The 26676-nt window shown below is 37.2% G+C and overlaps 1 protein-coding gene across 1 annotated transcript in view; it reads left to right on the top strand.

The window, feature by feature from the left end:
• Positions 1-26676, top strand: part of ATP6V1H (ATPase H+ transporting V1 subunit H) — a 45771-nt gene that overhangs the window by 3541 nt on the left and 15554 nt on the right. Inside the window, exons 3-11 of the mRNA XM_061995143.1 lie at positions 5869-5971; positions 7488-7577; positions 12084-12197; positions 15152-15256; positions 16336-16389; positions 19087-19184; positions 20650-20842; positions 23731-23909; positions 24682-24807. Coding sequence (XP_061851127.1) covers positions 5869-5971; positions 7488-7577; positions 12084-12197; positions 15152-15256; positions 16336-16389; positions 19087-19184; positions 20650-20842; positions 23731-23909; positions 24682-24807 — 1062 coding nt within the window. The remainder of the gene's footprint in view (positions 1-5868; positions 5972-7487; positions 7578-12083; positions 12198-15151; positions 15257-16335; positions 16390-19086; positions 19185-20649; positions 20843-23730; positions 23910-24681; positions 24808-26676) is intronic.

Genomic DNA, 26676 nt, shown 5'->3' with positions numbered 1-26676 from the left:
CATCTGTGATCCTATTGTAAAACTGTTCAGTGCTCGGTGCCCTCTGTATGTCAATGACAGTGTGTCCTGTTTGCTATTGCTCTGAAATAAATGTAATCTTTGTGGCTTGTATTTACTCATAACAATCTGGCTGTCTGGCAAAAGTAGCTTCAAGGATGGTGTCAGAGGGATTGTGGAACATAATGAAGATAAATGTAGTTCCTTGGCTGAGGAGTTTCTTTGTTAATAATTCTTGGAGAACATGAGTAGAACTTTTGATGCCTCTAAAGAAGAAAGAAAATGATACACAGTTTTGGTTGTATCTTTTTTTACAATGAGCCAGTTTGAATGTGATGGTATCTTTGAGGCTGGTGCTTTGAAGGATTTGTTGCAAAGTTGGAGCAGCTATATTGCCTTGTTTCTGGAATGAAAGACATTAATAAATTGAGTGAAAACTGCTTACTTCTGGTGTACCTGTTAGAAGCAGGTCAGAGTGGTTTGTTCTGGTCTAGATAGTAGTGGATGGGATGCTGGTGATTTTGGGTCTAGAAGGATGGGATGCTGGTGATTTTGAAGGACAGTTCTCTTGCTTTCTTTTGGGGTCCTGTTCTGACAGTCTGTGCATTTAATGTGGTAAGCTTGAATATAAATATATGGAGGGGTACTTCAACTCTCCAGGCATTTTTATGTCAGAGGAAAGATTGTTTTTTTTTTCCCTGAAGTTAACACATCAGGTAATGCATGATATAATTTGTGTTCTTTAAACTATAGATAGTATCTATGTAGTTGAAGTCAAAGAATGTCACAAGAAATTCTGATGAAGTGGATTTGGTTTTGTTTTTTTTTTTTTTTTACCAAAATCTGTCTGTGGCAGTTGTGTATAAAGATATTTTAAAGATTGCATCAGTTGCAAAAATATTGGAGTCTGGGTCACACAGGAAGACATTCTGAAGTTGTTTTTGTCTCTCTGTTCTTCAGCTTACTAATTGTTGGTCAGGCTCCAGAAGCTTGACTTCTTTTACAGAGTCAATTCAAGCTAAAAATTAACTCTGCATATTGTTTATGCCATCTATGAAGGTTATAACTGTAAGCTAAATGTCAAACTGTGCTAACAGAGCAACTACTGACTTTTGGTGCTTTCTGCATATACTGTTGGCATAAAAGTGAAATATTTAGGTACCACAACTGTATGTGTTACTGGTTTGGGATGGTGTTTGCTGCTGTCTTCAAAATTTGGCTGTGGAAAAATTACTAATTTTTAAAAAATGTTTAAATTTACACTTTCTTTGTGATGAATTACAGCTGGAGTCTGTGTCTGAGGGAGAAGAAAGTAGCGAAACTTGGAACAGTGGAGGGTGATGTGTAGGTCTGCTTGCTTTCTAGAAGCTCAGTGTGCTTCAAGTCATTAGTTCTATACAGACTTTACTGCCTTTAGAGTCTTGAGACATGTAGGAGTTGAGAGGTGTCAATGCACTCTGCTAGTTGAAAATATAGTTGATCACTGATGTGTATTGTGTGGTTGCTTTCAGTATTTGCCTCAGAGTGTCACGGGTAGTGTTAGCTTGTGTGTTAGCTTCTTTGAAGCAAGTTTGGTTTTGCTTCCTAAGGGTAGTAAATGAGTTTTATAGAAAAGCAAACTTATTTCAGAGTTTAACTTGCATCTTACTGCACTGTAAGTTGACTCCACACAAACCCTTGACAGTTTTCTAGGTATGCAGCATGTGTCAATGCTTCATGTTTGATAGGATGAGGTACTTGATGGCTAGTTGGTACTTGATTTTTCTTATGTCTTCAAGTACTTTAAATGTATGTTTGTTAATTCTGATGATAATAAATACCTTTTTTATTTTCCTGAAAGTGGGGAGGCCTTCTAAAACAGGTTAAATATCTTGGACTTCTAAGACAAGAGACAAGATTGGCTTTAAAGAAAGACAGAAGTTTCCCAGCTTGTGCTCTGTGTGTTGGTTTGTGGTTTGTTGTTTTTTCTTTGTTTTTAATTCAATCCAGTCTTGTAGAGTACATTTAGTCTGTTTTAGTTTTGTAATGTTAAAGTTTGTGAGCAATTAGATAAAATGAATGTCTTTTCGATACATGCAAAGTACTTGTAGATATCTGGATTAAGGAAATTATGCCTTCACATGATGGCTTTGTGTAAGCTTCACATTTGCTGCAGATGTAATCAAATTGTTTTATATAAAAAAAGAATTCAACAAAACCACTCAAAAATTAAAGACCAAACAAAACTCCCCTAACCTCCAGAATGGCTTCTGTTGAATAATACAAACAAAAAAAGAAACAAGAGCTACTGGAGGAAATGCCTAGTAAAAAGAAGGAATCACAAGTTTCTGAATCATCTTGAGAGACTAAGTGGTTTTAAAAATTGTGGTCTTAAAATTTCATGCTTTCTAAATCTTAAACAGCTTCAGTTTACTCTCCTGTAGCTCATCCTCTCCAAGGCAAACCTCAGTATTTCAAACACAGAGCTTTAAAATGTGGTTACAAGTCTCCTGCTCTAAACACAATATACTCAAACAGCTCAAAGTGACTTTTATCTCTTGACAAAAAACCTGTGTAGACACATCCTGGAAAACAAGAAATTAAATGTCTGTTAGGAAGATGGATGGAGAGGAAGTTGTGTTTATTTGCATTGTTTGCTTAAAGATGCTGGGAAATTCTCGTCTCTGAGGAGGGGACTAGGAAAATGTAGTAATAGCATCATGTAGCTGGTACCAGCTATCTTAGCCTGCTCTGCATTTTTTTCATGTTGTTGTGTTTTTTAATGCATTTGAAATTATTAAAACTATTAATCAGATATATGAGATCCCTGATAAAATATTAACAACTTGTTTACAAAGCTGTCAGATCCCTTCAAATGTTTCGTATGAGTAGGGGTTGGTGAGTGATTTTTTTGAATGGCACTTACAAAGCTGTAGAGTAAACCCTAACATCTTTTCCTCTCAAGGCATCATCAATCCCCATTTCTTTTTTTTCCCCTGCCTGTGGCTTAATAATGTAGGATGAAAGCAAAACCCTGATAGCCTTTTTCCTTGGCAGTTGTCAGACTTCTTCTAATAGCCTAACTGTAAAGAAGCATCTCTCCTCCTGAGCTGAGGCTTGCTCAAGCATGAAAGCTGAAAATTAAGAATTCACCTTATGTTGTCTTTGAAGTGCTTCCTAAATGGTAGTATTCTTATAAATGGTATATCTTGATATCATCCAGGAGTCTCTGGCTTCACCAGCATTGATTGAAATATGAGAGGCTTGTAGTTATGGGTCATTAAGTTCACTGTTTGTGGTAGATGAATTGTCATCTTTCAACAGCTACTCAGATCTGTTCTTAATCAGCAAGCAAGAACACAAATCAGTCTAAAATGCATGTAATAGCAGCATGGTCATCATTGGTTTGTTACTTTTTAATCTATAATAGAGTGGAAACTACTTAAGGGCTATCACCACCTTTATGAATCTTCCAACTAGTAAGCCTTCATTGCCTTTCCTCAATGCATATGTGGATATTTCTTAAAAAGCATCTAAAAGACAAAAGTAGCACAGGTGATGCTGGACTACTTATGTTCTTTGCTTGAAAAGTAAATAGGTAAAAAATGGCTCTATGATGGAGTCATCTTCAAGACATAACTGTTGAAGAGGAGAGATAAAAACACGTTGTAGGTCTTAGTTATGTTTCTATGTTTCAAGAATCCAGCTAAGCCAATTTAAGAAAAGTTAGTTTTTCCTGGAAGTTTACAAGGATTTTAATGGAACTCAAGTCATAGGACATCTGGAGACTGACACAGTGTGGAGAAGATCAACTAAAAGAATCTGTGTTATGTAGCTTTGCAAAGTGGAAGCAGATTTGACTCAGTGGAAATGTAAGAGGAGATGAGTATTGAAAATAACTGAAACAGAGCAATGTCTAATGCTTTCATCCCCTGTGACTTTTGTATTGATGATGATATGCACAGGTTTTGTTTTTTTCTGAAGTACTTCTGATATTAACTAGTAAAGCCAGTCACCTATTAAAGTCTTGGATATTTTGAGAATGACTTGATTTATAATTAGTTTTCTTACCTGAAGAGTACCTGACTGTACTATTTTGACAAGTTTGCTATTTGTTTAGGATACTAAGTTTTGTATTATAACAGAAAAACAACAATATTCTGCCAGCTCTTCAGCTAACAGCTTTCTGAAATAGCACTGATGATGGCAATAACCCCTTGAGTATTGAGTTAAAGAAAAGATCATGTTAAGAGATCTGTTGGCTTGTAGATATCCACAGCATTTTACTATATCAAGACATCTTGCTATGTGTTTGAATGAGCTTGCATGCATATCACTTTTTGAACTACCAGGAAAAGCTGAAATGTTGTAATTAGTGAACACTAAAAATACGTTAAGAATCAAGTTCTCTGTATGCATTCAAATTGTCTTCATTGCTTTTGGCAAAATTAAAATAACAGTTCATTTTACTTTTCAGCACTTACTTCAGGTTGGATTAGGCCATTATTCATGTTATGTATTAGAATTTTGGCATAAAATGTTAACTGTGTGTATTTAACTTCTTGTAACTATTTCCATTGGCCATTGTGTTCAGCCTCAGCAAGTTTAAGCATTATTTAGTGAATGTCATTGAGCAAAGGCAATGCATAGGGAAGGCTTTAGAAAGATTATTCTGATATTAGCTTTAAATTCTTTGTGCACAAGCTCCTCATGTTCTACTATGGGATACAGTGTTGGTGAAATGTTACTGTTCATATCTCAGATTGTAGAAAATGAAGTTTGTTTGATGGGTTGACCTTGACTGTCCACCAGGAGCCCAATAGGTTGCTCTACTCTTCCTTCATCAAAATGACAGGGGAAACAGCATGACAAATATCTTTTGGCTTGAGATAAGTACAGAGAGATTACTAACCATTTACCATCATGGGCAAAGTAGATTCTACTTGGATAAATATACTTAATTTATTGCTGATTAAAAAAGAATAGGATAATGAGAAATAGGAACAAATCTAAAAAATACCTTCTCTACACTTTTCTTCCCAGGTTCAGCTTTACTCTTAGCTTCTGTAGCTCCTTGCACTGAGTGGTGTTGGGAGACGAGGAATGGAGGTGGTGGTCTGTTCATAAAGCTTCATCTCTGCTGCTCTTTCTTCTCATGCTCATTGCCTGCTTCAGCCTGGGGTCCCGACCGTTAGATGTAGCCCTTCATGAATTGCTCTAGTGTTGGTCCTTTCCATGGGATACAGTCCTTCAGGAATAGTCTGCTCCAGCATAAGTCCCCTGTGGGGTTACTGGTCCTGCAAGGAAACCTCCAGCATGGGTTTCTCTCTACAGGGCCACAGCTCACACCAGCACCCTGCTGTAGAGTGGTCTTTCCATGGACTGCAGCTTTCTTCAGGGCATATCTGCCTGCTTTGTCATGGCGTCCTCTATGGGCTGCAGGGTGAAATCTGCTCCATTGTGGCCCTCAATGAGTTGGGGAGGGCCAACTGGCTTCATTATTATCTTCACAGGCCACAGGACAATCTCTGCTCCAGTGCCTGGAGTACCTCCTACCCCTCATTCTTCACTGACCTTGTGTCTGCAGAGTTGTTGCTCTCACATAGTCTGACTCCTCTCTACTGGCTGCTGTTGCACACCATTTTTTATTCCTTAAATACGTTATCATAGAGATGCTACCACTATTGCCAAGTGGCTCAGCATTGGTCAGTGGTGGGCCTGTCCTGGAGCCATCTGGAACTGGCTCTGTCTGATCTGGGGCCACCTCTGGTGCCTTCTCATAGAAGCTGCCTCTGCAGTCTCCCTGCTACCAAAACCTTGCCTTATAAACCCAATACAGTATAAAATAACTTAATGTTCATGCTACTTATGGTTTATTATTTTGTTTTTCAGAGGGCAGATGATTTCAGGTGAAGACTGTGAATTTATTCAAAGATTTGAACAGAAAAGAAACCCAGAAGAAAAACAGGAGTTGTTGCAAACAGAAGGCAATCAAGTAACTTTCTTTTCTGTTAATAACCTGTCTTTTGTGATGGGGTGTGAAAGGACATTTTCGTATCAACTTTGTTGTTGACTGTTAAGATGTTATGGAAGAAGTATAAAACTTGCTGTTATGATTATTTTGTATTTTTTCCTTAGATATAAGTTGGACACAATTTTAAAAAACTGTTAGGTAACGTCCGGGGGAGTTGTGGAGTCTCCTTCTTTGGAAGTCTTCAAGACCCACCTCAACATGTTCCTATGAGACCTGATCTAGGTGAACCTGCTTTTGCAGGGAGGTTGGACTAGATGATCTCTAAAGGTCCCTTCCAACCCCTACCATTCTATGATTCTGTGATTCTATGATAATTGTTAAATATCACCTGACTTTGACTCTGTTGTGGGACAAGCTAGCTCAAGTCTTTTCTCATCTCAGTTTATTGAATTGTGCACATTTTTACTTCAGTCACTTTTTTTTTTAAGAATTTTTTTGCCTTTTAGTTTGTTGGTGAGAGTTGCTGCCAGTGATATTTCTGCTTAACTAGCTGAGCAAATATATTGTTGTCCCAGCAACAGAACCCATTGATTGCTGAGGTAGATTAAGTTAAATACAGGTGTTTAGTTTCATTTTGGGCACAGTAAGGTATGACACATCTGCATTGGACACAGCTGATACAAGGTTGATAGGTGACCCATGCCATTTGGCTTATGGTGTCTATGCAGGGTGCCCATAGACACTTTAATATTTGAAACAGTAGAATCTCAACCTCGGAGCCTGAAGTTCTAGCAGATGATGTCAGACATTGAGAAAATTGAGGGAGACAAGAGGGAAGATGAAGAGTAGGAGGTGCACTAAAATCACAAAACCTTCCAGTCCATTTTTCTACTTTAATTTTAGGCTGTTCTGTGGGATTTTTTCTTTCTTTCTTTCTTTTTTTTGTCCCCCAAAATTATGTTGTGTGACTGTTGTGTAATGGACCATAATTTGCATAGTGACAGAAGCAAATATGGTGAACATTATATACTACTATATAATTATGGTGTTAGCCCTTCACAGTTCCATTTTTTTCAGTTTTCTTTTTGTAAACAAAGATTTGTCTACATGGTATAGTAAGTGAACAGGTAAGAGTGACCTGTCTTCTCTTCCATTCAAGTTGCTGAAACTTTCTTATGCTGTATCTGAGTTGTTGTTTTGTCAGTTTAGTAGTTTTTCTCCTTATTGCCATAAAAAGGGATGCTGATGGAGATTCTTCTAATCAGCCCTTCAGCAAAGCACTTTGCTGACTTGTTAGTGAAAGTACTTGTTATTTCATTTGAAAGCCATGAAACGATTTGTAAAGGGTAACAATCAATGTGACAAAATTTTCTTTGTAATATAATGTCAAATGTAATAATGTCTTACTGCAATTGAATAAGGTGTTGGGATGCTCAATGCTTATGTAAGACTTAACTGTGAATTAATAAGGTTTTATATTATCAATAGGAATGAAGACAATTGCTAATATTAATTTTAATGTCTCTTATTTTTCTAGTGTGCTAAAACATTTATAAACTTGATGACTCATATCTCCAAGGAACAGACGGTTCAGTACATTCTGACTATGGTTGATGATATGCTGCAAGTAGGTCAATAACCTGTCTTATTTTTGAGTCTTTAAATGTGTGCTTGAATGTTTCCATAGCCTAATTCAGGTCTTTTCAGGTGTTTGTCACGCTGTATTAAAAATACACAGATTTTCAGATTTTATCTTCAGCAATTACATGTTAGCCCTAAAGTTGTGTGGGTAACTTAAGTCTTGTGTGTGTGTATATATGTGTGTAAATATATATGTTCACATTCTGGAAATAAAATCTACCTGTGTGCTTGTATGTTGACTCTCAACCACGTTTGTTGCAGGATTTGGCTATTAAAGAAGGATTTGTGACCTCAGCCCTTTCCTGTTGAGTAGTAGGACTTTTATATTCTTGTTGTAGAAACTTTTCCTACAAAGATGTTAATTTGACCACCCTCAGCAAGAAGGTGTGATTTCTGCAGCTTTTCCAACATAAGTTAGACTGCTTAGGACAACATGTTCTGGAATTCTACAGGATTTAATTATAAAACAGGAACTTACGATTCAATTAAATAACTCTTTGTAGCTGTGGGATACAGTGACTTATAAGAGTAGGCTATTAAATAGAGTGTCAGCACTGCTGCGCTGACTGGAACAAGTCAAGAGGAGACTTTTTGACTCAATCAGATGATCGTGCTTTTACATGTCTTTGTTCTCTAATAGACTAAGAAAGTGGTTGGAGTGATGATGTAACAAAATGGGTTGAGTTGTGCGAGGTTTTCTTCTGGTGTTCACATAGGATATGTGGCTGTTTGACAGTTTTTCTTCTGCTATTTTATGTTGTATTTAATTCAAGGTTACAGTGAAATGCATCTAGTGATAACTTAACAGTTTAGAGCACTGCCCTAGGAGGTGGACTATGTGAGTTCTAATTCCAACTCTGAGTATTCAGTATTGTCAACAGGAAAGTTGAAAAGTGTGAACCTCTCCACAGTACATATAATGTGGACATTATGGTGTTCTTTAGTGCACCTGTCTTCACATTAGAGCCCTGAGGGAGCGCCTCAACTGCTAGAATAATAGCTAGCGGTGATGGCATGAATTTATTCATGCCCATGTGCAGCTTTGTCACTCAAATGCTCTTCCTCTTTCCTTTAGAATTACATTTTCTCAAATGCAACACAAACATCAAGAAGCAGAAGACAAAGAACAGTCACAGTGTCATTCCTTAGTTAGGACACTGAGTTGGGAGTACTTTGTTTTGGTTTACGCATTTGATGACAAATTTTGTCTTAGCTTGTAAGAACTCTGCTTATTATGGCTACTTTTGTGAGGAATGGGTCTCATTTTCTGTGAGAGACATACCAGTAGCCACAGAAGTTCCAAAGAAGGGCAAGTGAAATGATTACTTTTTGTGAGTCTCAGTCGGTCTTGTTTAGCTTATGGGCTTTGACATTCATAGCTATAGACTGTGCTATGTGTGATAGCTGATATAATTTCCTGTGCTATGGAATTAATGCTGCATAAGTAAAGGCTTTCATTGTCTCACTCTTGAGCAATTGCATTAGCTCTAGGTGATCACAGAAAGTAGTTTTGAATAATCTTTTATTTTCTCTGTTGGTTCTGTCATATCTAGATGAACATGTCTTCTTGATTTTATGATCATGCTCTGACATTTCTCTAGTTGGGACCTTACCCTGCCACAAAAGGAGTGCATGTGGAATTTTTAATGTTAAATATAATGACTTGAAATTGTCTAGGCCTTACAGTGATACAGAGGAATGGAGATGTTGGTGCACAGTGTGTATTTACTTTTGTTTGAAATTGGATCTCTTTTTCACTTTAGAAATTCTGTTTCAGTGTCTGAAAGGCTACACTGGCTTTTGCAATGCTCTCTGTGGTTTCATTAATCATCATTGCTGCTGGCATATAGAGGGCTTGTGTGCAGGCATCTGCATGGCACCATTCCAGGGCTTCCTAACCTCTCTATGCCTCTGCTAGGCAAGGCTGAAACATGGTTCTGTTCACATAGTAGAACATCCTATCAGTGATACCTCATGGACTCTTGGATGCACATTTCCAAGGTGTAAGATTCTTGTCAGAAAGCAGCATATTGGCCATTGACTCTGACTGTGAGTTCAGTACAGGGTGTCAGCTGACTGCATGGAGAGAAGAATCCACAATAGTGGATATGAAGTCTACAGTCTTTGCCTAGGTCATCTTAATTCAATACATGTAAAGATTTTGTGCAAGAAACTGTTTAAGGATGTGGCCTGTCATAGTACCACCAACCCTTTCAGTACAATTATTTTGAACAAGGATGTTTGCTACAGTTTTATGAGATGATCAATAATATTTGAAAGCTAAAATTTTTGGAAACTGTTACAGGTAGCAGTATCCAGTTTTTCTTTCTATGCTTTTCATGAGATGCTGTGAAAATCACATCAACTGTGTTTTAAGCACACCCAAAGCCTGCTTGAGTGTCTGGGATTGTTCCAGCAGCTCTACTTATGGATTTGATCATCGTTATAAGTAATATTTCTTTTGGAGGTTGTCAGAAGTGAATTAATGTGGTGGTTACTTTATAAGAGTATTAACATTCTGCTTATTTCTGAAAGTGGAGAGTGTTAGCATACTGGAGTCCCTGAAGAAACATTTCTTATTCTATTCATGTGAAAAATTCTTGGAAGAGTTTCTTTGAATTACTGACCTCATCACATTGCACAGTCTGTTACTTATGAAATTTTTAAGAACATGCACTGTAGTTGGTGCAACTCACAGAACCACCCAAGTGAGCTTCATTATGCTTCTTCAGAAATGACAGATGCAAAATAATTCATCTGTTGATGTGAGAGCTTCAGGATTTACTTCTTATAAATGTAGTCAGTAGCTACCTAGGAAGGTGCAGCACTACATATTTCAGGTCTGTAGGCAGTTCTCCACTCCTTTCCACCTGCCTTTACCCTGCACCTTAATGGCAAACCAGACTGACAGTGTGTTGAAGTTATCTCAGCTTTTCTGCTTCCAGACCTGTGTTCCTCCTCTTTAGATGTGTTATAAACTGAACTCATTGATTTCATTCTTGATCTTTTTAGCTAGTCTCTGTGTAGTGCAGGTGCACATGCTAACAGTAACTTCTTTGACCAAACTGCCATTTTGCATCAAAGTAGCCCTCACAGAGCAGAGGCTCTTCAGCATGCCACTGTGTTCCTGAGATCTTACTTTTAAAAAAATAATTTCATAATTTGAAAAACAAATTTTGAAAAGGTTTTTGAGTACTTTTTGACACATGCCATACAGAACATTAATCACTATAAGGATGGTGACTGTCAGATAACTAGTGACATCTGGACATTCCTCAGGTGGTGATCAGGATAGCAATTTGCAGGCGATGTGGTGCGGTAACTTTGATACTTTTGGTGAAGGGTTGATTGCAACTCTGATGCTTATTACTGTGCCAGTGTTTACATATGTTCAGGTCATCTTGTGCTTAATGGATTGTATTCCAACAAGCAGGTTTGCCTAACTGATTTATGGTCAGTTTTATGCTGAATTCATGGAAGAAAGCCCTTCAACTAGAGGAATTTGAAAATTAAATTCATTGTATAGTGAAGACTGAGATACTGTTCTCGTGAGAGCTCCCCAATTACAGTTTCACACAGTTTTGCCTTCCTTGAGAGTAGCTGTATTCTTGGTTGTAGTAGCTTAACTTCGATGAGGAGACACTTCTTCAGAATGAAAGCTTACTGTCCACCAGCTGGAAAGTATATGGAAATTCTGAGAAAAAACAAGAGTCCAGGTAAATGATTTTCTGGAAGACTATTTATATCCTAGGCTATTATGAAATAGCAGAGCTGTGCTTTCTCCTTGAGACTTACGTGGCCTGTTCTCTGGTCTGCTTTAAGGAGAACCATAATAGTTGCTTTTTGAAGCAGTTATTAGATGAAATAAGTACTCAAAGAAACAGTACACAGTGCCCAACCAAGTTCAGGTACTTGCAGTATCTTGTGCTTCTGCCAAGGAGTCCAGGTTGCCTGAGGTAACAGCCAAATCACTTGCAGCCTCATCTGGGAGTGATAATTTCTCGTTGAGAGAAAGCAAGAGCAGGATGAACTTATATCGCCATGGAGTTTCACTTGTAGCATACACAGCCAAGCTGAATGACAGGCTTTTGTATGGAAGTAGCTATATGTAGAAAACTTTGCATGGACTTTATACAAGCATAATTGACTGGATGAAGAGTAGTGTTCCTTGAGAAAACAACAGTATTTAGCTTGTCTCTCACTTCTCTTATTCTATGTATCGAAAGAATATGTCCCCTTTTACTCAAACAGGTGTTGGAGTACAGAGATATAACTAGGATTTCAAAGTTTGCCCAGATCTCTGACATTAATATTGGAATGCTGAAATGAACTATACCCACAAGTAACTGTCAAAGTGAAAAATTTCCACGGGCTTTTACAAGCTAGGATGGATACACTCTGATAATTTATGCCAACATATAAAGAATGAATAACCTTTATGTGGAGGCTTTGCTGTGTCTTGTAACCTTTTCCCTTCTTCCAATTTTTACAGGAAAATCATCAGCGTGTTTGTATCTTCTTTGACTATGCAAAACGTGGTAAAAACACTGCATGGTCCTATTTTCTGCCAATGTTGAATCGACAAGATCTTTTCACTGTGCATATGGTAAGTTTTATATGAACCTGTCTCTGAAGGTGGTTGAGAAAAATACTAGCTTTATTATTCTTTAGGAGATTTTGGAGTTTCAAGCTGAACTACTGCCTGCACTAGACACTTTTCATCTTGCAGTCTCGATCAGTCATTCTTAGTACAAGCTTCAATTGACCACGTTTTAGAGAAAAATAGCATTGTTTACTGACATTACTTTTTCTGGGAGATTACCAGCAGGTTTTAAAGGCTTAGAAAAACAAGGATTTTAGAATTAATTAAGCATTGTATGACGTAACTAGAAAAATAACTTTTGTCACAACTGCCAATTCATGCTCCTCATGCTGTTCAAATATTAGAATTGAAGTTCTCACCCTATGAAAGGGAAGTATCTTTGTCTTGATGAACCTTAGTGTCTCAAATGCTCAATCAAGTGCTACTTGACAGCTGCTTAAAATGGTTTGTAAGTGTGCTGGGGAAGAAATAATGTGTGCCATTGTGGTGGGTTGACTCTGACAGGAAAACTCCAACCCAGTTGCTTGCACGTGACTTGCAGCAGGACTGGGAAGAGAATTGGGAGGGCAGATGCAAGAAAACATCATGGGTCAAGGTAAAGACAGTTTAATAAGTGGAGAGTGAAAAAGGGAGTGGGGTGTAGAACCCAAAATAAATTCAACAAAAAGGAGTAATGCAAAGCAATCACACACCAACAGACTGATGTCCAGCCAGTGTATCTCCAATTTGTTCAGCAGCAGCCTCTTGTTCTCCCTACCCAGCCTGCTCACTGGAAGCATAGAGTGGGAAACAGAGAAGTCTTTGCTGTTGTGCAAGCACTGTACAGTAACAGCTAAAACATTCATATGTTGAGAGCACTGTTTTGGTCACCAGTCTAAACCGCAGCATCATATGAGCCGTTACGAAGAAAATTAGGTCTATCCCAGCCAAACCCAGTTCAACTGTATGTATGGCATGACATCTATTGTGCTTTGAGCCACTGGGTGCTGATGATGTATATGGAGTGACTTTTCTGGAATTCCTAATGTTATTCTGTCATCTGTGGTGAGAACTGGACATTTCATCTCAGTTAGGTGGTTGGTTTTTTTTCCTTATGGGGGAAAAATGGTTGTATTACTGTAAGTTCCTAATGGAGACCATAATTTCCACCAATCAAACATGTATTATGATTTGAAAAGGGAGAAAACTGCCTGCCTATGGATTGTTCTTCACTGCATACGTTGACATGATATGGTAGAATTAAGTCAGTGGCTCAGACTACAGAGCCAGGTGCCTGGCCTGCGTTAACGCTGTGGTGGCAGCTCTGGTGCAAGGAATTCCAGACAAGTCACGCTGTTTGTCCTTAGGTGTGTCCAGTGCAACTGTGTTTGGGGCTGTGCTATGGCTTGAACAGGGGGCTGGCCCAAGAAAGATGTCAGACTTCATTATGATTTTTTTAGTCCGACTGATTCACTGCATGGCTGTGGAATCAGGTCACTTGGTGCAGCTGAAGAAAAATGCTGCAGAGTTTTTGGTTGGTGTGTTTCTTGGGGTTGGATTTTTTGGGACAATACTGCTGCTGAACACCCGTCTTGTAAAATTGTAGCCTGAGCAAGCTCTGACAATGCCAACTTCTCAAGTATGCAGGTAAAGCATAATTTTTAGAGCCTTGCATGGCAAACTAATTAGTCTGCCTAGAATGGTGGATTTCAGATGTACAGTATAGAGATTTCTATATCCAGTATCTCTGCTCACAGATGTGTTATCCAGATACTGTTTTCTTTAGGTACCACAAAAATATATGAATAACTTTAGAAGTCACAGGAAACCTCGTATGACATGAATCCACTTTAAAACACCTAAATTTATGCCTTTTAGTACTCTTTATGCGCATTTTTTCAAAACAAAGTTTTAAGTTTGTATTATTTTTCTTTCCTTTTGTTCCTCCTTACTATGCACACTGATGCCACATTGCTACATTTGCATAGACAGATAAAAATACTTGTCCTCTGTGTCCAGGCTTAAATTCTACTAAGCATGGATGGTCTCTCCTTCAGGAACCAGGTAGCAGTAATAATTCAGGAGCACAGTAAGCTACAGGTCTATCTTATATTTTATAGCTGAAGAGATTTGATAGGGTTATTTGGCTGCATTCAGAACTGGACTTGATTCATTTTAGTGTAGAGATTGTTCTTCCAGACTCTCACACTTGTAATCCCTCTAGAAATCAGTGGTGATAGCGCTGCACATTTGAATGCAACATAGTCGAAAGGTGCCTGAAGTAGTCTCCTGACTGCATCTTGGAGCTATATGCAGGCAAACGAATCCCTACTTCAGTAGTTGCTTGATGAGACTGCATTTTTGTATGTAAGGTGGCTCTAGTGTTTCTGGAAACAAGGTGCAGGATACAATGTAGAATTACTTCAAACACAATTTGGAAAGATGGGCGTAGAAATGTGCTCTTGTTACACGTATTCTTGTGCCGTAAACATCATGAAAATTCTTAACATGACTACATTTCTACTCCTCAACTTCATTCTTAAATTGCACCTTCCCTTTTGGATTTCTGTCTTCTTTTTTTTTTTTTTCTCTGAAGTTGAAACTTTTTGCCTCCTTGGAGATAACTTGCTTCAAAAAAACTTCAGTGCTGTAGTTGCTTAAAGTCAGGAGTCCATCTATAGTACTGATTTCCTACAGTAGTAACCTGTTGATAGTTCCCCTCCACCTGCTTCTGAGTTCTTTGTTGGTGCCTTGTAAACTTCATCAGCTCCAGGTATCTGATAACGTGAAAATATTCCAGTTACTAGGGAGCAGGAACAGCAGAAAGTTGAATAAATAAAATTACCAGGCATGAAGAATCGCCTACACAGAAAACAGATTTCTGTAAAAGGCAATCTTTTACCTAAAATTGTTTTCCAGAGCTTATAGGACTTCTCACAGAATCCTGAAATTACTCTGTTTATTGCATTCTTTTGCAGGCAGCAAGAATTATTGCCAAACTGGCTGCTTGGGGAAGGGAACTTATGGAAGGCAGTGACTTGAATTACTACTTTAACTGGATTAAAACTCAGCTCAGTTCACAGGTAAAAAGCTACTTCTGTTTAAACATTGTGGTGACTTTGGAAACTTTTCTGAAGAATATGAATGTATAGATGCACCAATGAGGTATGTTTTTGGTTTTCTTTTCTAAAATGAAGTTTTCCTTGTCACTTTTTAAAACTAAATATCCTTTATTCAAACATGTAGGTTTTGACTTGAATATTCTGTATTTTCTACTCTGGTCCCTGAAATGTAAAATAAAAAATAAAGGCTTTTTGCCTTTTCTGTTGATTAACATTGTTTTTTCTCCTAGACACTGAGAAAACATGTGATGAGGGTTTTTTGTCTCCCTGTTTTGTTTTACTTCTCAGAACTTTTTGCTAGGAAAAGTCACGTGGCAGCAGGAAGTGAATGTCCAACCTTTTTTTCCAGTTTACTGTAGTACAAAGTTCTTATTTTTAGTCCTGTCTCTTGAAGCTAAATAAATCTGACTTTTTTGGACAATATTTTTATAGCATTAGCTCAGTGTAAACTGCTTACTGTTGGCTTGTCCTTCACAGATTAATTGTTCTCCTTTATTATTTTTTTGAGATTTTCCCTTCAGTCTTTATCAAAACCCAGAGATTTGTCATTCTCTAACGTAGTGTTGTAGCTGAAGTGCATTCTAGAGGTCAGGGAAACATTCAGTAGGTTTAGTAATGGTACATTACTCAAAGTTTTTTCCAAACATGGTTTATTAAGAAGGAGTTTTACTGTTTTCTCTGGAAGAATGATCTTAAAGTTGGAAATTCCTTCAGAAAGATTCAAGAGAACAATTTTCATATTCTAAGATGAAGAGTGGTAAATGTCTTGAGTAAATCAGCGCTTTAAAATTTTTTCTTTATTTAACTTTTAATCTTGATACATGAGGCTCAGATCCAAGAATTTTTTTCTAGACATGATGTATCTGGGAAAAAATACATTGTATTTTCATAATATATTGAGCAGGAAGAGTGTCTAATAGGTTCTTAATATTTTCTTTTGATGACTAGAGGGATAGAAGAATGAAAAGAAACATGGTAACTCCTCTGTAAGAGTGAAGGACAGCTCTGACTTCACACTTTTTTTTTTTTTTTTTTGCTAGAAACTACGCGGCACAGGCGGTTCTGTGGAAGCAGGAACAGTCTCCACGAGTGATGTGAGTATATCTTTGAAATCTGTCGTTCTGCTATCTTGTGCAGGTGGTATCCACTCCTTGGAATAAGGTGCAGAACTGTTCTGGTGTCAGTAATAGAAAGTACCTGGAATCAGAACTGTACGACAACTTGACGCCAGGTGATGGCGCCAAGAAACAAAAGTATTTTTAAAGCACTGGTTTCATAGAAAGTGCTGGCAGTAGAAGCATGTATTTTACAAGTTGGTTTGTTTTGTTAAAACTTTACATGTATCTAGCATTCTCTTTGATACAACTGGAAAAAATAATACACAATTAATGTATGAACAATACTCACTATTTAGCACTGAACAGTTAGACTTGTAGAAGAAACCTGAGACTAAGAAGCCTTGAGCTCTTGTGATGTGCAGAATTTAGAAAGGGCACATCAGATATTAAAGCTAATCTTACCTCTCAGCTTCTGTAGCATGCAATTCCAAGAGAGCTTTCAAAGCTGTAAGCTTTTCACATTTCAGTAGCTTGAATTCCGGGCAAAATGAATTGTCCTTTTTGCATCGGTGTTTATACCAATTTTCTTGTAGCTGTAATAGCTGAGCTTGGAGATGAGCTGTGATAATATAGCAAATGCAAGTGATCATCATGACTGGATTTTCTGCTTTGTTGTGGCACAACTGGGCAGTTTATTGTAGCTTTTGAATGTGAGATAGAATTCAGTTTTGTCTTTAGTTTCTTTTGAAGCCTGAAAGTGTTCACAGTTTTTCAGGAGATGTAAATATGAACCTGGAATTTGTTTTTCTTCTAAATGTAATGATTGCTTTAAAGTGTTAGCCTCCTGTGGGGAAAAGCCTCTTAAATTACTACCTTACTGGGGTTTAGAATAGGAAAGGTGAAAGACTGTTAGGTATGACATCCGATAGGGGATAAGATTATAAGCTGAAATATTTCAGTATTTCATACGCAGTTCTTTGTGCTGTACTGTTAGATTTTGGTAGACTGACAGCCCTCAGTTATATAGCCTTAAAAAGAGTATATTCTATATTCATTATGCTGTAGTACTGCATGGGTGTATTGTAACATGGCAGGGTCCTAACATAGCAAAACCAATAGTGCACCTGTGTTGTAGGATAATTAAGTTGGGTCAGTACTGTCTTGACTTCATTAGTGTCCTAATTTCAGATCTAGTTTGTGCAGGATTTCCAAGCAGGTCCTGACTTAATTTGTTTCAGAGTAAATTAGGGATGCAGTTGTAACATTTTACACAGGAAATGAGGGCTGGGATGTATTATGAAATTTAATTTGTAATGCTGTTGGAAGAGAATGCTTTTATGACAGACTCTTTAAAAAAAACCTCCAAGTTCTGCAGTACACAGGTTGGTGATGCAGATAAATGATGACATTATTTGGGATGTGAGGGCTGCCTGTGTATTTATAGCAGTTTTATTTGCATGGTGTGTGAGAGTGAATACCTACCCAGGGAAATGAATGTTCTATATGATCATTTGGGCCTAGATATTCAGAGCCAGTTTTTTTATAAAGATCTTAATCTCTGCTGAGAGACACAGAATAATCTCATCTTTATTTTAAATTCTGTTTTTTGTCTGTCTTCATATGGAATTGCAGAACTTCTTTACTCCATTAAATGTCTGAAAGGTTTGACCGTGTATTATGAGAGTGATCTACCATAAGACATTCAAGATTTTTACTAAAGAAAAAAGCTTTTAGGAAAACCCCCCAAGTATTTTATCAGCAGCATATCTGAGTATTAGTGAAGACAATGCCAGAAGTTGGGCAAGAAGAGAGAAAACGGTGCAACTTCACTTGTACCTTGCTGTAGTAGGAGAGAGAATGTGTTGACCAGAAGCTGTTTTTGAACTGCAGCCCATCCTACGTGTCACTGCACAGAAAATACATGCTTTTGGAAATGAAAAGCTGTTTGACGATTCCATCTTTGTGACTGTTCATATAGGAGTCTCAGTGAAAATAGAATTCAGTAGTGCATCTTGCAGTGTTTTCCTGATAGGAAACTTTTTCACCTTCTTTTCTTATCCCAATATACTACACTTAAGCTTTTAATTAAAAGAAGAGGAAATTATGCAAAGCTAAACTTTGATTTTATGTACTAATTTTTCTTTTTTTTGTGTATAAATATACATCTTATTATGATAAGCATGATACATACTGTGTGGCACATCCATAGGAAAACAAGCAATTGTAATGACACCACTGCTGTTTGAGTTGGAGAATGGGAGTGGGAGGAGCCTGAGCTCAAGATTCCTTTTTCTACAGTGATTTGTAGCAAGCTTCAAGCTTGGTAACCAGTTTGATGATTTATTTCCCTAAATTGACTTAATGGAACAACATTTGACTCTGGATGAAAGGGCTCTCTCGGTATAATCAAACAGAGGACAGCCTTTGTTCATAAATGCTGAAAAAAGGCAGGTAGAAATGGGCTATTAAAATCTATTACAGTAATGTAAAATGTTATTGCTTGCATAATACCTCTTTCCTGTTCAAAACTCTTCTCGTTTTGTATTCTTCTTCCCCCGTTTTCTTGTGAGATTTTTTTTTTCTTAAATAGGGAGTGTAAAGCATTAGAAAACTGAGCCTCTTTAACTTGGAAGTGGCACTAAAGGAATGTGTGGTGAAGTACACCAATAAAGCTTAGTTTGGAAAACTGAACTTCAGCACTTACTACCTAACTCTTCTCTTTTTTTCACCCAGAGTTCCCAGTACGTACAATGTGTTGCTGGATGTCTGCAGCTGATGCTCAGGGTCAATGAATATCGCTTTGCGTGGGTAGAAGCAGATGGAGTAAATTGGTGAGCATTTATTTCAATTTATGTGAATATACTTACACTTACAATGGCACATTCCCCACTGACCTCTTTTGACATAGAAATCTCTTGCAAAAGACAGCTACTCTGTTTGAGTACAAAACCTATTTGTTTTCAAACATTAATACAGTTACATAAACAAATTAAACTTGCAAATATAGGTACCAATGTTGAGGCTTTACTGCTGCTTCACTCTTCATGAAGAATTGCTTAAATATCTGAAGGGGAATACAGCCATTTGTCTGAAATTTGAGCTGAAAGTGCTCTGTTTTTTATTTAATAGAAAAAGGACTAACAAAATGAGTTTTTCCTAATCTTCATTGACTTTCAGTTTGGAGTTGTTCAGGCTGGAAGTATTAGTGAAAGGAGAAACATGTCTGACAGCGAAGCTCTGCTGTGTTTTTTAATCTTTTCACATATGGCTTCGATTAGGTCATTCTTTTACCTAGATTCTTGTAATGACTAGCTCTGCATCAGACTAGGATGTTGTCAGTCATCTTACTTAACAGAGTGCTGGTCCATAAATAATTTTTTTTGATGTGCCTGCCTCTGTTGGGGATAGTGGCCATACAATTTGCATTTCAAGACAGAATACCCTTGTACTCAGAAATGGGGAAAAGTCAACATTGCCAGTGAAGTAAAAGTTCAAAAGATGTTCATGTGTGTCAAGATGACACTATTGAAGCCAACTTCTTCCCCACAAAGCTTTTTAATAAACTCTTAAAGCCTTACAATAAACCTGTGTTTCAACAAGGTCGCATTTGTCTGAAATTTGATAGCAATGTGTCTTCAGAGTAGGGGTTTTTTTCCCAATTTTCGGTTTTTGTATTTGGTTAGTTTTTTGGAACAGACCTGTAAATTGCTTATTCAACTTTCAGAACCTCACCTGAACAAAGCATCTGCATGACTTCTTGGAAATCTTGTGATGTTATTTCTTCTCACAGTGATTTGTGTACTGTGATGCGCTATATCTTTAAGCTGTTTTCTGAGAACTGACTTGATAAATAATGACAGACATGCCTGTGGAAAGATACGGTTAAGGAAACAAGTACCATTTGTGTAGATTTTGTTCTCTTTACGTCTTCTCTGAAGGAGTAGGTATTTGTTTATTTCACTTAGAATGATAAATAATGCTCTAAACATGCCAGTAGAAAAAGAGTCTTGGTGAACCTGAAGATGGATAGAATACCACATCAGTTCATGTGGGAAAGACTGCTTTATGGCTGTAAGTCTAAGGAGAAAGTAACTATATCTTTAAAAGGTGGCTTGAATAAGCTGCTTGTGCAATGATAAATACTGGTGCAGGATACCCCAAAGTGTGGTATGTACTCAGCCTGAGCAGCTCTTCTCAATAAGTTCCTGTTAGCCATTTATTTTAACATTTCATGTTGGAGCACTGTAATCTACGCAGCCATAAAAAAAATAAACGTATACTTTGTTCATTTTTCAGTATCATGGGGGTCTTGAGCAACAAATGTGGCTTCCAGCTCCAGTATCAGATGATTTTCTGTGTGTGGCTGCTGGCATTTAGCCCTCAAATGTGTGAATATCTCCGTCGGTATAATATTGTTCCAGTGCTGTCAGATATTCTTCAGGAATCTGTCAAAGAGAAAGTAACTAGAATCATTCTTGCGGCATTTCGGGTAAGTGTCTGTTGACTTCAGTGGACCTGTGCTTCTATCTCAAATAAATAGGTCTGTAATATTGTTGATGCACAAATGTTTCTGGCAGACTGGATTGGTAAACTGGACTGAAAACTTCATTCTTCCTTTTTTTTTTCTGTGAACTGATTTTTTTCTACAAGTAATAGATGTACTGTTACAAATAACAGATGTCTACTATTCAATGTCTTAAAATAAGGTTGACTGAAAAACCTATGTTAACACAGACACTAATAATTTTCACTCTTTAGTTCAAGGTTCTTTTTTATACTGGTACTAGTGCAAAGCACCATAGTTACTAACAGCTGGTAAGTTTTGACTTATTAAGCTTTAATTAAAAAAAAATTAGTGTAAACATGCATGTGTTTATCCAACTGACTGAGAAATTATTTTTATCTACTTAGTCCAGAAACCTTTTCTTGGTGCCTCTGTCAAGATCAATGGGAATATCCACGTAAGAGTGATTAGTTGGCTTATTGTGTCCACGTTATCTGAAGATAACTGGTCCTATTTGAGATAATTTGGACTAACTGAGCACCGAGGCTTAATGTTTTCACTATTAGAGTACCAATTTGTGTTCATGGATGCTAATTGTGCATGGATGCTAATTGTACAGGAATGCTTTAACAACCGATTTTCTCTGGGATAGAAATAATTTTCTTCTTTCTGCTGTATTTTGTATTTAGAATGAGAATAATATTGCTAACACCTTGATGTTATAGTTGTTGCTAAGCAGTGGTCAAGGACTCTTCAGCTTTCTCTCTTTGCCTCACCAGTGATTAGGCTAAGAGGCATAAGGAGCTGGGAAGAAGTGTGGCCAGAACAGCTGACCTGAACTAGCCAGAGGACTATTCTGTATCATAGAACCATAGAATGGTAGGAGTTGGAAGGGACCTTTAGAGGTCATCTAGTCCAGCATATAAACTGGGTGAAGAGCTGACCAGAGACTACTGCTGGAACTTACTGGGCATTGTTTGATGGGTGGTGAGCAATTGTGTCATGGCATCACTTGGCTTTTATATTTGAATTATTTTTTTTCCTCTTCCTTTTCTGTCCTATTAAACTGCCTTTACCTCAGACCAAAATTCCTCCCTGATTCTCCCATTCCACTGGGATGCCAGGGAGAAGCAAACAAAGAGCTGCATGACCTTTATCTGCCTGCTGGGTTAAACCACGACAATTTATAATCCTGTTTTTAAGCAGGACTTGTATCCTGAGTAGGAGATGTAGATCTTGGAAACTGTTCGTTTTCCTGGGTGTTGATTGTGTTCCCGTAGTAGATGTTGCAAGCAAATTAGGATGGGGAGAGAGGAGTTTTTGCTTACTGACTTTTTGATCAGCAATAACAAGCTGTGTGAAAGTCCTTTGATTTTTGAAAAAATTTCTGGACAAGGTAGATAATAAGAATATGTTATTTATTCTGTTGAAGGAGATCAGTGGCGTGAAGTATTCAGTCTCACTATATAGACCTCTGTAGATATTCTAGTATTCCTTAGGATTGTAACAATAGGATTAAGCAGGCATGTCTAGCAAAACAGCATAAAAATTTGAGAGGCTCAGTAGTTCATATTCAGTTTCTTCCCATTCTGAGGTCCTAAAACAGGAAAAATAATTGCTAATTCTTAGATTCAGTGTGTTTCGCAAGAGGAGAGAAAAATGAAGCCAAATTCTTTTAATAAGGTTAAGAAAGAATAAGATGGTTCTGTTACAGGATTTGAGGAAATTAACTTGTCAATTTTCTTTCTCCAACATTAAAGACTAGTGTTGGCATGAAAATGAGCTATAAACTGGCAGCTGAGAAATAATAGATTAGAAATTAGACATCAGAACTGTGAGTTCTGAAGCAAAATTGAAATAAATAGCAGAGATAACATAGCCCTTTTCCTGTGTGACAGGCCACAATATCAGTTTATGAAAAAGATAACATAAGATAAAATTGGTGAATTGTATGAAAGACTAGACATGATGATTCCCCAAATCATCCCTACTGCCTTTGCATTGCTGAAGGTATACATGAGTCTTGACAACCTCACTGAAGTCAAAATCCTTCTCTATGGTTTCATTGCTTATTTCTGCTATGTGTTAAGGCTTATTTATATGAACACGTGTTCTTGTTTAAGGACTTTGTCATTTATATGGAATTAACGTTTTCAACTTTATAAAAAAGTGCAGGTGACTAACTCTGATTGAACAATGTAATTTGAAGCTGACTAAATTGAGTTGAAATGTAATGAATAAAAGACATTGGAACTAGACTATTACATTCTGTACTCGGAATTCCACTCTTACCAACAAGCTTCTGTTTGAAGAAAAGTGTCTAGTTGGAGTATTTCCAAATTCAGAAGAAGCTGATCTAATCCAGATGGTAACTCTTGAGTTGGAAAGATGACTTCAGGTTGTTTTGGCGTATTTTTTTTAAGGCTTTCCTGCTTTGTGCTGCTGCTGCATGGGAAGATAAAATGATAAACCTAGTTGTTTTTGGCAGACACTCTGGGATTTGGGGATATAAGCCTGGCCTTTTTCTTTGAATAGTCTGTGTAGTCAGCCTAGTTTGATGTGTAAAATTATCAAAGTAGGTGAATTATAGGTTGGGTTTTTTTGATGGGTTTCTTTTTGTAAGTTCTTCTTCATCTGCTGTAGTGACAGATAAATACTGTTCCTGCATACTAAGGTCAGCAGTTTATGCTACTAAACGTTAAGTGTAAAGCAGCCACTGTGGTAGGCTCATGCTTTACTTCCTTGGGGAGATTATTTCAGGAAGTGGTCAGTTCTGTCACTTACTAAATTAAGCTCCAATAAGAATTTCTTAAAAATACCGCTTTGTTTCAAAATAAGCTGTTGTTAAACAGAAGAAATGTTTATTTCCCCAGAATCTGTTAGAGAAATCTACTGAGAGAGAAACTCGCCAAGAATATGCTCTTGCTATGATTCAGTGTAAAGTTCTAAAGCAGCTAGAGAATTTGGATCAGCAGAAATATGATGATGAAGACATAAGTGAAGATATCAAATTTCTACTGGACAAGCTTGGTGAGAGTGTGCAGGACCTTAGGTATGCTTTGCAGTGTGAACTTCTGAAAAATGCAATTACACAAACATTGGTAAAGCCTTTTTTAAGGCTAATATACAGAATTATGACATGGCAATGCTGACTGTTAAGGTAGTGTTTACAGAGATACTGCTTGTATACAAATTTACTGTTCTAAGTGAATATTTACAGGCTGAATAGAAAATAAATCTTCACTTTTGAATACATGGTCTTCATAACTGTTAAACTATGAAAGGACTTTGGAGGTAGCTTATAGGAGTTCCAGCCTAAGCTGAAGACCACCTGATTAGAACACATTTTGCTGTCCAGATTAACTAAAATTTTTGCAAGTGTTTACGTAATTCTTGCTCTAGTGTGTAAATGGAACTGAATATTGTAGTTCATGTCAAAGGTTTAATTGGATGAACGGCAAGAACTGGGACCTTTGGTTGTGGAAATTAAAACTAGAAAACAGGCAAAACAACCAATTAAATTCCTAAATGCTGTGGTTGTGTGGGTTGGATTTTTCCCTTTTTTTTTTTGTTAATGAAGGGGTAGATGAAGGGCTATGTTTGAAAATAGATTTTTCTCTTGCTTTTCATGCCTTCCCGTATTTTTAAAGTTTTGCACTGTGTGACAAGGAACAGTTCTTATGCTCAGTAGAGAACTGGCTTCCAAATGTGTCATAGCAAGTTGTGGTCCAGCTTTGCCTTTCTGGGGACTGGCATGCCCATACTATTGAAACTCTGTTCACAGAAGCTTAGCCAATATTTCATTTAGATTTTTTGTGTTGCAGCTCTTTCGATGAATACAGTTCTGAGCTCAAGTCGGGAAGACTGGAGTGGAGTCCTGTACACAAGTCTGAGAAGTTTTGGCGGGAGAATGCTGTAAGGCTAAATGAGAAGAATTACGAACTACTTAAGTAAGTTTTCAAGTCTTGAACCACATAATTCTTTACATTTTCTGTGTTAACTGAACCTGTATCTAATAGAGATTTTACATTTCAACGCAAAGTAACGCCTGGAATGAAAGCAAGTGCTGTCTTTAGAGTGAATGGTCAAAAGCAGAATTGTTTATTTGCTTTACTGATTAAAATCCATTGATGATGATGGTAGAAGGAAAATCTCTAGCTTTACTTGCATGCAGATTTGTTGACTCTTTTGTCAGTGCTCTCAATTGAAAAACAACTATACTAACTGATAGAATTAGAAATGTTTTTACCATACTTTAGTCTTAGCTTTGTGTTGTGAGTTGTTGATGTGAATAACAAACTATGCTTTAATTCCTGAGAGTTGAAAGCTGTGGTACTGTTCTGTGGAAAATGTGACTTGCTGCATTATGTTGCAGAGTGTCTGTTTTGTCTTTGTCTAAGTAGATTGTTAGATGAAATAAAGCTGAAACTCGTATTTCCTTTTGGTTTCAAGGACTTACTTCTTGTCTCCTGAAAGTGTGTACTCAAAAGATGTCTAGGTCTTAAATAGCTTGTAGGAGCATTAAGTTGTTTCTCAGTTAATGACAATGTAGTAATACGTGGTGTTCTTGTTGAGTATTCACTAATAAGTGCCCGACCTAAGAGAAATTAGGAGATTGAGTGGAGCATGTGAGATGTTAGAAGACATGGCAAGAACCTATGTGCCTTTCAGTCTGCCCTGGAACCTCACCAAAACCAGTATGAGAAATTTCTGCCTGCAGGCATATTTGATAAACATCACGGAGGATTATAGACTTAAAAATTTTGGATCCTGCCAATTGCAGCATGGAGTTGATGTTGAGGCTTACAATTTCCTGTAGAAATTGCAATGTTTTGCTGTGTTTATCTCTGCTGGTTCTGGGACTATTAGGTAAATTTACTGTGCTTATGCTATCAAAAAGGCAATGATCTTGAATAGTTACTTTGAAAAAAACCCAAACCTAAAACCAATAAATAAACTCCCAGAAGAAAACCTACTACGTCCTACACAATGTGATAGGGAGATTCTTGCGCATCTCAGAACTACTTTTGCATTGTAAGGCATTTGACAGACAGTCCTTCAAGCCACATAATCTTATTTACCCTTATTTGCTAGCTTACTTGTTTTCTAATCCTGATTAGGCTTACTGTTAAACTTACTTTTCTTTCCCTGCCTTCTGTGATTTTTGACTTCTAGGAAGTTCATCATCACATACTTTGTTGCACAATATTTTATGGATCTTCAGTGCCTTCTGATTAGTGTTGCAGTTCAAGTTTCTGCTTGTACTTCTTGTCCAAAGTAGGAGTTCTTTTAAACTGAAAAGAGCTTCATCTATCACTTCCTGGGCTCTAGGGAGGCAGCAGTGGTTGTGGCAATTTAATTTTACCAGAATGTTCTTTTTTTTTAATTCCAAATTAATTTTTAACATACCTATTTCAACTTGTTACTAATTTTCTGTGACTAGAATGCATTTGTCATCTCACTAAGCATAGATGAATCTAATTTCCCAGTGGCCTGTATGTTTTAAACTAATTATTAGTGCCCAACCTTCATATCTGTGTTATTTTTTCCTCCTCCTCATTACTATCTAGAACACAGTGTTACTGGTAGCAGTTTTCCACTGAAACTGGTTGGACTACTTAATTAAAAAATGCAGATGATATTGAGAGCTGAGAAACTGTTTTCTCATTCTTACTTCTCTCTCTCTCATTTCATGCTACCAAATAATTAACTTATGAAACAGGAGTCAATTACCAGGTTGTAGTTTTCATCATATCAGTCTTTGAGTTAGGACAGAACTGCTTTTTAGACCACAATAGTTTACTAAACTAGTGATATTT

The sequence above is a fragment of the Colius striatus genome, chromosome 4 (assembly GCF_028858725.1).
Source record: "Colius striatus isolate bColStr4 chromosome 4, bColStr4.1.hap1, whole genome shotgun sequence".
In the NCBI taxonomy this organism is placed as follows: Eukaryota; Metazoa; Chordata; class Aves; order Coliiformes; family Coliidae; genus Colius; species Colius striatus.
The sequence above is the reverse complement of the archived record's forward strand: the minus strand, read 5'-3'. Positions and strand labels throughout refer to the sequence as shown.